Below are 12,252 nucleotides of genomic sequence, written 5' to 3' on the forward strand. Positions count from 1 at the left end.
GGGTTCTCCTCTACCAGCACAGCTAGTTCCTGCCAGTCTGGCGGGTCCTACCTCTGGGGGTCCGAGTTCTTAGTAGATCCAATTGGTCCTATAGGTGGAGCCATTTTCTTATCTACATGCATTTTGCAAATATTCTTAGTTTCAAGAAATACAAAGGACTCTGGTTGGGGTGCAACAGGCTGCTGTTGCCAAGGAGCCCTCTTAGGCTCTTCTCTGAACTCCTAGCCTGGTGCATTGGAGCTGCCTTTGAAGATCATTTCATCACTGGTCCATTCTGGAAGACAGTGCCATGAAACATGGTGCAGGAGACACTTTTGGGTGCTTAGACATACTCCATGAACCTGGACTCCAAAGAAGCTTCCAGAAACCACATGGGAGCCCCTCATCAGGTGGGCCAGCCCTGGGCTGCTGCAGACCGTGGCCTGATAGTGCTCACTGAGGCTCTTGCTGCACCAACCTGGATTCTCCCACACTTCCCAACCTTCTTCAGGGTCTATACCAGCCAGGGTGCAAGTGGGTCAGGCCAGGCCTGGTCTAGAAGTCATGGAGCGATGGTCTTCTTTGTTCGGCCACACTTATTGTTCTCCACCTATGATAGTGAACAGTGAAGGCCCCTCCAGTGCCTTCCCGGGATGGGGGACAGCTAGGCGATGTGAGGACTCGGGTTGGCCTATGTCAACCTGGGTCAGAGACCCCACTCTCCACTATATCCACTCGTGACCCTTTCCAGGACCCCTTCCTTGTGTTGACCACATCATGTTCCATGATGCTGGGATCACTTCCTCCAGCATCCAGTGCTCTTGTTTCAATGTAGATATTGGGCCTTGGAGAGTCAGGTAGAGAGCCCTGCCAGGTAGAGAGCCAGGTAGAGAGCCAAGACACAAGTGCATCTCTCCCCAGGGCCTAAGCTCTGAGAGCTCTCCTAACTGGAAACCAAATCCTTGTGCAAAGCAGGGCATGCCCCCTTGGAACACGTGCCCCTTCCTCTGCCCACAGGGAACTCCAGGAAATGGTACCGCTACGGAAGCCTCAGCAGGTGGACACGGTGCTAGCCTGCAGAATGTTCTCGGTGCTGCATCATTCCAGCAGCATTCTGCTCAGGGAGATGGGGCTGGGTTCCAGCAGCTGTGTTGCTTGAGCATGGATGGGGAGCTCACAGGCCCCGGGGCCCAGCCAGCCACGTGTCCCCTGTCAGGTCCAGCCCAGTGTGATGCCCGTGTCTGGAGAAGTGTGATGTGTGGCGTGCAGTATCATACACACATGCACACACCCACCCTACTCAAGGTGTCCCTAGACTCCATCACGGAGCACCCTTGGGTCCCAATGGAAGAAACTTGAGTGGAGAGAATCTTCTAGCAAGCCATTTGCTGCAGCATCAGGAGGAGGTGGAGCCACAACCCTAAGGTGGAATCCTGGCTGGACACAGGCCAACTGTGTATATCAGTTTTGGGCAATTGTTGAATCTCCCTGGACTCAGTTTTCATATCTGTAAAATGGGAAGACACCTCTCCAACCATATATCCATCCATCCATCCTCATGATTGAGGGCAGTAGAGGCAGAAGTGTTTTCTAATGAGGGGATGCCCCAGGACCAACTCCCAGAGGCAGGTCACCCACCCATCTCACCCTCTCTTTTCTGCTATCCGCACATGAGGAGAAGCAGTTGGTCTGGAAAGCGTAGAAGCCCCATAGACGCGGCCCCATCTCTTCCCCGAAACCAGCTGCCCACGAGTGTGGCGCTGTAATTAATGGATGGCCCCCAAGGGCAGGCATTTTCCTCTCCCCCTCAGGTATAGGGAAAGAGCAGATATTTCCATCGTAGCAAGTAAGAAAAATATCTCGTTTCCCCACTTTTGTTATAAACAATGTACGACTTGCTTTCTCCTTACTCCTCTTGACCCTCCACACTGTATACATATTTATATATTATTCATAGTGGATTAAAAATGAATGTGCTCTTTACCATGGCTCTACGGCGCAGTGACAATACAAATTAACGTATGATGTACTTACTTTTCACGTGGCAGTGATGGGAAATGTTGATGGCCTCAGAGTGAGAGGTAGGCAGAGGGGAGTGAAAGGGGGGGCTGTGGGGGGGTTACTTATCTGGCCACACTGTCAGGGCCCCGAGTGCTGGCTACAGAGAGGGATTGGGGCTATTCCTGGGCAGTGGCATTTCTGCAGAGCTGGAGAGAACTTTCTATACCCTTTCCCACAGAAGAAGGGCCAAGCTCCCCAATGGGTCCTAAGAGCCTGCCCTCCCAGAACTTCACATCTGCACACTGACCTGCTCCCAGAGCCTTGCAGGCATTCTGTGATCAGGCAAGTCCCTCTGCTGGGCATTCCTTCCCTCTCCCTTCTCTTGTCTCCTTCTCTCGTTCCTCTACCCACCCATCTACCCATCAATCCATCCACACATCTGCCCATTCAACCACCCCTCCACCCATCCACCCATCCATTCATCCCTCTGCCCATCTACACACCCATCTACTCACTCATCTACCTATGCATCCATCCATCCATCCATCCATCCTTCCCTTTGCTTGAAGAATGCTGACGGATATCTGTAATATGCCAACTGCAATGGTAGGCAGTAAGAAACAACAATTTTCAAACAAAACAAAACAAAACCCAAAGAACACAAGCTCACAATCCCTGCCTTATGGAGCTGACCATCTATGGAAGACAGACATGGCAGTGAATTTGTTTAGCTACTGTTGATGGAAGCTCTACTAGGGAGTTTGCTACGCTGTGCCTCCCAGCCATCCTGGTGAGTCTGGGATACCAACTGGGCAGCTGTGCCACAAACTCAAGGAGATGCAGTAGGAATGAGGCATCCAGAGTAGGGGACAGTACAGGATTGAGGAAGGTCCTGCGGCAATAAATAGCATGGCCCGTTGGGAGCAAAGACTCCCATGTGACCAGAGGACAGGAGACTCGGAGTCATTTGAGAGGGGGCCGTGGAAAGACGTGCAGGATCTCACATCCTTCCTGGTTGCCTCTTAAAACCCCCTAATCATCTCTCCCATGTTACAAACTGCATTGACTCACAGAGTAGCTTCCGGCCAGAACAGGACCCAGGAACAGGATGGATGGGAGATCCTGACCCACGGGCCAGCCAAACCCACATTTGTTTCATTCAAGTGAAACACAGTTGTTGACAAATTGTTCCTCTGGGCTTTGAAGGCCTTCCAGCTTCCCAACACCCCCTTTCAAAGCAGTGCCTTTGGAGAGACTCTCTTAAGCCACTTCAAATTGAATCTTTGGTCAAAGGCCCCCTGAGGTGGGAGGGGATGATGAAGAGCAAAGCACAGCCCTTCAAGACCAGACAAGAGTGAAAACTCCGACGATGGCCAACCCCCGACGCTTGTATTATTTGTCACCGTTTATGAACGTGACATAACTTCGTTTGTTCCTGACAGCGTGCCTGAGCTGTGGGTGTTAGTATCACTCCCTGTTTCAAGGTGTGGGAACTGGAGTTTTGAGAGGTCAGACTTCTCCTTGGGGCCAGAGAGGAAGCCTCAGTCTGGGTGTCAGGGAGCCTCATGATGGGGTTGTTGGGACCCAAGCTCCTGGACAGATGCAAGCTGTCTGAGCAAAGACAGAATGAGGAGATGGTGTCTTGGTGTTGGGGCACAGACTCCAACTGGGGCCTGGTGTTTCTCAGCAGAGTAAAACCCAGAAAGGCCAGCACCTTTATGCTCCTTTCCATGGGGAATAGACAGCAGTGGCCATCCTTATACCATTAACCTCATCCACCATGAATAACTGTGGGCCCAAATCTGTTTTAAAGTCCTGTCTGGGGCCTCCCTGGTGGCACAAGGGGTTAAGACGCAACCTATGCAGCTATCCGCAGCCACTGCAGTACGAGTTCGAACCCTGGCCAGGGAGGTACCCACATGGCGCAGCAGACCTCTCCTGACTCACCCGCTGCTCACCTCAGCAGTGTATTTCAATAGATCTGCCTGTTCTGCTCCCCACTCTGCCTCTGGTGAATCCTCTCGCCCCCTGCACCTCTGGACTGTACCCCAGTATGCATAATAAATGTATGCATAATAAATAAATCTTAAAAAAAATAGTCCTGTCTGCTTCTCAGAAATGGAAGCTGTTAGCGTCTTCAGTGCCATTGGGCCCTGGTGACTCCCTGACTCCGTCCCCATGTGGCTAAGGTGGCACAGGCACCTGCCTGTTTTTTTGTCTCACTCTAATGGAGTGGAAATTTGCAGCCTACCCGGGGGCTCCCCTGTACCTGAGGCTGCCTGGCTCCTCCCTTGGGGACGGGGTGACCTGCCTGCTCTGGAATCTGACTGCCCATAAGCCCCACATCCCCTTCCCAGGCAGGTCTGTAGGTGTCCAGCAGGTGCTCCTGGCCCTTGTGCTGCCCGTGGCTCATGGCCCCTTTTCTGTCACAAGGGTCTGATCACCCCAGCGGGTCATGCAGGGGGCCCTCAGCCTTGGACTGGTTCTGGCACCTGTGCTCATGTTTTCTGACTAAAAGCGACTAATCGCAATGTCGCTGTGTTGGTACCAGTACCACAAGCTTCACATGGACGAATGGTTTAGCATCTGAAACTTCATCCACACTTACCTGGACTCAGAAATGTATCAACTTTTTGAAAGTGCTTTGAATATTAACAGCTTTCTGTTTGGAAGTAAATGTTCCTGTGCCCAAATGCTCAAGCTTCCAGGTCAATTTGATGCTTGGGAGAGAGCAGTGCCTTCTGGACCACACCCACCTCTCCATAGAGTGGGCCTGGCCTGTCTCCAGAGAACTTTCTTCCACATCTGTCTCATGGAAAGCTTTCAACAAACCACTCAAAAGGGTGTAAGTGGTGTGTGTGTATGTAAGTGTGTGTGTTTATGGTGTTTATGTATGTGGGATATGTGTGTATATGTGTAGTGTGTGTGGCATATGTGTGTATGTTTATTATGCATGTGTGTGGCATATATCTGCATGTAAGTGTGTGGCATATGTATGTTGTATGATAGGCAGTAAATATGTGTATACAGTGTATGTGTGTGATTCATGTGTAGTGGTGTATGCATGTCTGGTATGTATATGTGTGGTAAATGTGTGTACATAGGGTATGTGTGTAGTATATGCTTGTGTATGGTGTATTGTATGTCATTATGTGTGCGTGATATGTGTGAGTATGATTCCTGCGTAAGGGGTATGTATGTGATCTGTGTGTGTGGTGTGCATATATGGTGTGTGTGTGGTGAATGTGTATGCGTAGTGTATATGTGTAATGTATGTTTGTGTATGGTGCATGTGTCATTATGTGTATGGTATATGTGTGTAAGTGTGTGGTGTATGAGGTCATGTGTGCTTTTCAGGCATAGTGGGTGTGTGTATGGTATATGTACGTATGATGTCTGTGTGGTGTGTGGTGTATGTGTATGTGGTGAATGTTAGTGTATACTGTATGTAGATAGTGTGCGTATGGGCATGGTGCATGTGTGTGTCACTATGTGTATGTGGTATGTGTGTCTTATTAAAACACATTTTAATATGGCTCTTGTAGTAATTTGAACAATTATGGAATCTGTGTGCTTTATATTCACTGGAGATTCATTTTAAATTCAAATCTCCAGGTCTGCTCTATCTTGACTTCCTCACCTGTGCACGGGGCTGATCCACTCCTTAACAAAGCTGCCGTAAAGTTCAACTCTGCGGGTAAATGTGCAAAAGGGGATCTGAGCGCCTGGGGGTGGCAAGCCTGTGGGACCTTGCATGAGCACCGTTCTCTGTGGGGCTTCTATCAAGACATACAAGGCACATTGCCGGGCCCAACGCCCAGTGATTCTGAAAACATCTTGCAAATATACACAGGCAGGGCGTTATAGCACACACACAAATTCCCTCCTCACTTACATTAAATTGAAAACTTGTTCAATACTGATGTTTTGATGATGGAAATATTCAAATAGGCCAGAATTTTTGTACCTCTTTCGCTGTACCAAGAAATAGAGATTCAAACATAACCATACGCTAAAGTCATGATTAATATTTTAAAATTGATTGTTGGGAAAAATGTACTAAGTGCTTTTATCCCAAGTTGGTCAATTCAAAAAGGCTTTTATTGTGATGAAAGGTGATATTTGAGGATCTTTATTTGGTTTGCCAAATGCCCAGTGTGTGGCTCCCGTGGTGATACAGTTTGCAGAGAGGGTGGCTTCAATTTGTAGTGCAGAATTTATACAGAAATGTATTCTCCAGTAATGATCATAGCAGATATAATAAATGCTCTGATGGAGGGGCAAAACCAAGGGAGAATGGAACAACCACTATGAGCCCTGGCGACCTGAGGTTGATTTTTAAAATGTTCTTATTGAAGTAACACAGGTTTATAACATTATGTAGGTCCCAGGTGTACAGCCTTATAAATCAACATCTGCATCTGCTAGGTTTTGTTCACCACCGAAAGTCTAGTTTCCATCCCTCTAGATCTATTAATACCATACATGGTTGAGCCATTTTGCCTCAGACCTCCGTCAACCTTTTTGGATTATAGTGCCTATGGTTTTGGGTTTGTGTTAAATATTTATTGATTAATTATTTGGAGTTCTTAACACCAAAATTAAGTATTCAGTCCATGGTGATATTCTCCACCAGTAACTCACTGCCTTATAATAAGTAGGTGAGCATGTGGTGTATGCTAGCTTTCATCCAAGCACGGCGGTTGAATCTGTAAGCTGTCACAGAGTGATGCTTGGTGGGAGCCCAGAAAACACAATGCAATTCTGAGGAGCTTGAACAAAACCTGCAAAATCTTCCTCAGACTTCCTAGCGTCTCTGTTCTTCCCCTCAAATTCTCTAAATGACCTATGTTTGGGGCCTAGGCCTACTGCTAGACACCGGGGCTCTCCTTTCTTCTGCTCAACAGCTGCCTTTTCCGGGTTCCTTAACTCCCTGCTCCTGAGCCCTGGGCACACCTTAGTGCACTTAGTGTTAACAACTTCACGAGTTGGATGGTTGCGTCTAAGGGATGCGCTTGAAACTCACTGATGCCCAGTTTAGCATTGTCTTACATTCGCTATTGTGCTGGGGGGTGGGTGACCCTTTCTTGTCCTATAGGCACCCCATAGGCACTCCAATTCTTCCCTTCAGTGTATGCATTAGCTCCCCTGTCATGATGACTAGGGCCATTTATGTTCTTAGTAAAAATCCTAAATTCACATTAATTACGCCAGGCTCAGTTTTCCACTCCCAGCAACCCAGGGGGTCTACAGGAGCAGGGACCAAGCCCTACAGGTGGTCTGGGGTAACAGGAAGGCAAGGGGTCTTTCTCTTACATTTGTGGTGCAGGCTTCTCCTGATGATTACGCTCTTCTTGCTGCGGTAGATTGTCTGGAAGTACCAGCAGCAAATGCACTTTTCTTAGGTTTCATTTATTCTAAACTCCAAAGTCCATGGCTCTTGCAAATGGAAAAGTTGATCAAATTCAGTCTTGAGTTAGATGCAACAACAGAAACAAAAAATAACATCAAGTCTTTCCCCAAATTGATAATTCCTTCAAAAACCAGGCAAGGTGAGGCATGCAGGTAATCTTCCAGCTCCACACACAGCCCGTGCCCGCTTGCTCCGTGCCAGCCGGTGGACTTGGCAGCAGTGACTCTGTGTGTCCTGCCTCGGGAGCTTGCAGCCAACCAGAGCCCACAGAGAATGCATTCCAGTTGAGCAGAGTCTTCAAAGAAGATTGGATTTGGGTCTATAGAGACTGGAAGTGTTATTTGGGGGAGAGGGTAACACCCTGCGGAATGAGAGCTTTGGGCTGAGGTTTGGCTTGATGTGGGCCAAGGAGGCTCCATCCAGAGATGGTGCAGTGGTTGGGACTGAGCTATGTGACTCCTGGTTTGTACCATTATTATTATTATTATTATTATTATTATTATTACACAACATTAGAGGACCAGGAAAGATCTTGGTGAGTAAATCATAGCTGAGTTTTGGCTTTAGGCACTCACTCAGGTATCCCTGGGGAGTCTAGCTAGGGGGTGGGGATGCCGGAGGAAGGGAGGTCCTCCCACCTCTCTGGGATAAAGAGCGGCTCATGCTGGAGCAGCCTCTGGAGGGAGGGTTGGAGAGAGAAAGATTCAAAGGTCTAATGGATTTGTGCTGGAGCCCAGATGACTAGAAGGGAAGGAGAGAGCTAACTCCTGAAATCCACTAAGAGGAAGCAAGTGCTGTGGGCATTTGGGTGGAAAAGTGAGCTTCAGCTCCAAACATTTGGTTGGTCTCCAGTTTCTGAGGAACAAGACTGCTTTGCTAAGTAGATAAACAGGACTTCTGCTATTACTGATTTAGGAAAAGTGCTGAATATGCTATTTGGATGTTTTCTGGGGTAAATGGTTGGACCCATTTATTTACTTGTTTATTTTTCTGAGCAAATGAAACCAGCCCTGGGCCTTGACCTCTCTGGGTGCTGGGTGGGCCAGCATCAGGAGCTGCCAGGAACTGCATATCGCAGCTTCCCAGCATTGGGGGAATGCAATTGTTCCATTACAACTTCCCAAACCAGATGCTTTCCTGGCTCCTCAAGGTGGCAGAAATGTTTGCATGTCTGCAGAGCATCAAAACAGAGAGCTCATGCAGAGAGGAGCAGGTGAATTTCTACAGATTGCATCTTCTGTTTCGATTGAGAGACTTTCTAGAAAAGTGTGATGTTAAAGCTATGGTGTTTGGAATAGAAATTCTTTAAAATTATGCTGGCTTTGATGATCTGAGAGTCCTAGTTTTTAATGATGCCTTCCCTATAGAGATCATGAGGCCCTGGCCCCACAGATGCCTCCAGCTTAGCACCTCCAGCTCTGCAGAAAGGGAGGCTGGGTCATACCCTGCTTTTACCCCCACCAACACACCCCAAAGTCGTATTTGGTTTGCTTAGCAATAGAGAGTTAATGGGGGTAAGAAAGTGAACTGACCGAGTCAGCATCGCAGATGGAGGGAGTTGGGGTGTTTTTGTGTGCAATGGGGGTCAGATCTACCCACTGTGTTTTGTAGAACTTGGGAGCTAAGAGCAGTGTCTACATTTTTAAATGGTTAAAAAGCAAACAAACAACAACAACAAAACAGGCAAGAATAATATTTCATTAGACATGAAAATTACATAAAATTCAAATTTCAGTATCCATAAAGTTTTGAATTGCATCAATAAAAGGTTGGAAATGTTATCTGTCTCGCTATAGGCGTAGCTACATAATATCTTGATTTAGCCTCTTGGCCTGCAAAGCCTGAATAGTCACTAACTAACCCTTTATCAAAAAAGTTCTAGGTGTTGGGGACTTTTTCTCCTGACACTTAGAAAATCTGAATTAAAAAATTCTGGCTGGGATGGAAAAATCTTTGAAATCCCTGCCCACGTTGTTATTATTTGGTCATTTACGATGTGTCCAAGTAAATTATTATTTGTCCACATTCCTGTACTGGCTGCTGTCCTAGCCTGTGCTATTTGGTTTCTGCAAAGCAGTAATGTTGATGCAATATTGATACTATTGGTAATAACGGCCCTGGCCTTGGAGCACGGGCTGGAAGGGGTCAGCAGCAGAACTGACGCGCTCTCTCTGCCTGCAGGTCACAGGCCTTTCCAGTGCCGCTACTGCCCCTACAGTGCCTCTCAGAAGGGGAACCTGAAGACTCACGTTCTGTGTGTTCATCGCATGCCTTTTGACAACAGCCAGTATCCCGACCGCAGGTTCAAGCGCTCCAGAGTTGACTCGGAAGCTTCTGGGAATTTCGAAGACCCCACAGCTGTCAAGGCGGGTAGCTCAGCGGAGCTAACAGAGGAGGGCGTCAAGGCCCAGGAGGAACGCAACTAAGGAAGCAACCTGTCCACCGCAATATTCGCTTACACGGTTTTCAGATGATTCATCTGATAAAGGAGTTTGCTAACTGCATTCCAAGGGGAGGGCGGAATCATGTACAACGCCCCCCACCCCACTAGTGTATAGAACATTTAAAAAATTTTAAAAGATATCTATATATATATTAAAAAAAAAAAAATCCCAGCCCTTGAAAATGGCTGCTAAACTGTTACCCGGCAACAAGTACTTCCAAACAATGCAGGTGGGAGGGAAAAGACATTTCAGAAATGCTCGTGTCCTCCAGCTCGGAGGAGGAGCTGGGGGCCCCCCTCTAAAGTCTTCTTTGTCCAAAAATCACGCTCTTAACTGAAAAACAATACTGTCTAAATGATTTAGAGCTGCCTTGAAGATGGAGGGGCGTGTTTTCATTGTTGAAAACACCTCTAGAACCTGACACCGGCCGCTGTCATTGGCCTCGAACCCTAATGACACTTGCGGGGAGCAGCCCGGTCGGTGCCAGTCAGGCTGGAGCGGTCACTGCAGAGAAAATCAATCCCGCGGTGTGGAAACTGCACTCTGGGAGAAACCTTAGCGGCTCCGCTGCGCCAGGGCTGCCGGGCGCTGCAGCTTTGCCATCTTCCATGTGCATTTCGAAAAAATACACAGCCAAATGAATCAATGGTCAGGAAGTGTCTGCAGACAAATGTCCATTGCAGGTTTGATGAGTAATTCCTTTTTTTTTTTTTAGATCAAATTGCAATATTGAGGGAAATGCTTTTTTTCTTGCTTGTCTTTTTTTTTTTTTTTTTTTTTTTTGCTTCAGTTTTTGGATGAAAAAGAAGGTTGCTGGTAAAAAAAAATTAGGAATACATTATATAAAGTGTTGTTTTAAAAATCTAGCCAGCGTGATCCATAGACGGTGCTGGTGAGAAATGGAAATGTGGAAAAATAGATTGTTTTTTATTATGATTTTGAAAATTTTACTTGAATGAAGGCTGCTGTGGTCCTTATTATCAGATTTTTTTTTTCATGTGTTAGTTTTTATAAGTGTCACAGACATGAGGCAAGATTTCTTCTCCAGCAACGCTTATGAAAAAGCTTGTATTAAAATATGGATCTAAACATCCTGCTCTCTATCGCTAATGAAGAAAACTGTTTGAGTTAAAATGTCTGTTTTTGTAAAACAAATGTGTTCTATATTTTTGTAGATTTTAGATTTTCTACTGATTGGATACTCCAAATTTATCAAGTTCTACACCACCCGGAGGGAGATTTTTGAGGGCCAATAATAAAACACTTAACTCATTTGGGAAAAAAAAATGATTTAAGGAGACTTGTAAAGGGTTTATTCTTGAATCTGCTAGAATGGCGTAGAAGTTCAGCCGTTTAGTGTCCTTCCTCTGCGTGACATGTAATTGGTGCTGTTGCTTGTGATGGTAGGGAAGTATTAAAGTATTAACTTCTTCTAAAACAAAATCATTCAGACTTAAAAAAAAAGTCAATATTTCCTTGCAGGCTGGGAGCACAGAATAAAACCCCAGGGCCTTAAAAACTTCAGCTCTGCCTACAGCAGTTTACAAAAAATACTAAACTGCAATCAATGTAAATAAAATGCTTAGCGCTATCCTGAGACCAGAAGGAATCTCAGGCTAATAAGGAATCCGGTTTGCATATGCTGTCGAGAGGGTGTCATCTACCCGAGGTTTCAGTGTAAATGAGGTCTCTGTGCAACTTGGACCCATCTGGCATAGAGCAAGCTGCTTTCTTGTTTTTCTAGAATAGTTCTCACTGCCTTACTTAAATCGAGTTGATAAACTTAATGCAACTGTTTCTATGATCCTAGAGAAAGGACTGAAATGTTATTGGAACTTTCTGACTGTAGTAAGCTTTAGGATTTTAACTGCACTACTGTGTTTGGTGGCTGTGCCAGTCTCTTGCTTTCTGTGTGCTTGCCCCGCCTTTGGTATCTTAGCAAAGAAAAATATATAAAAAAAAAAAGAAGAAAAAAAAGTAAAAAGGAGAAAAAAAGAGAGGAAAAAAAAAAAAACAAGAGCCACATTCCATTTCTAGCACTTTGGAAGTCTCAGTATATTCTTTGTGTCTTCTGAGCATCCTCAGATGCGACAGGCAATAATTCTGTTTGTGACACTGGGAACATCCCCTCTTCTTTGTGGCGTGTGTGTTGATTCCATTTTGTCCAGTGCTCCCATCCTTATTTCCCCCTCTGACACAGGCTTCCTTTCCAGAACATTTGTAACTTGTAATACAAACAAGTGGCAGCCACAGTGATGCAGTGTCAGTTTCTGAATGTCATCAGGTTCTCATATCTAAACATGTCAAGTTTTTTCCCTGTAACTTCTGTAGTCTGTGATGCTGGTCATAATACTGTCTACATTCCTACACAAAGAAAAAAAAATCTATCTTGGAGGAAATCTGAGATCAATAGAG

General features: G+C 46.2%; 1 protein-coding gene across 1 annotated transcript in view; it reads left to right on the forward strand.

Moving 5' to 3' along the window:
- Nucleotides 1-9,918, forward strand: part of ZNF536 (zinc finger protein 536) — a 424,122-nt gene extending 414,204 nt beyond the window's left edge. Inside the window, exon 7 of the mRNA XM_054697056.1 lies at nt 9,575-9,918. Within this exon, the coding sequence (XP_054553031.1) occupies nt 9,575-9,819 (245 nt within the window). The 3' untranslated portion in view covers nt 9,820-9,918. The remainder of the gene's footprint in view (nt 1-9,574) is intronic.
- The last annotated feature ends 2,334 nt before the right edge of the window (nt 9,919-12,252 follow it).

This window comes from Talpa occidentalis, unplaced genomic scaffold (genome assembly GCF_014898055.3).
Source record: "Talpa occidentalis isolate TD23 unplaced genomic scaffold, MPIMG_talOcc4v2.1 talOcc4.17, whole genome shotgun sequence".
NCBI classification, from domain to species: domain Eukaryota; kingdom Metazoa; phylum Chordata; class Mammalia; order Eulipotyphla; family Talpidae; genus Talpa; species Talpa occidentalis.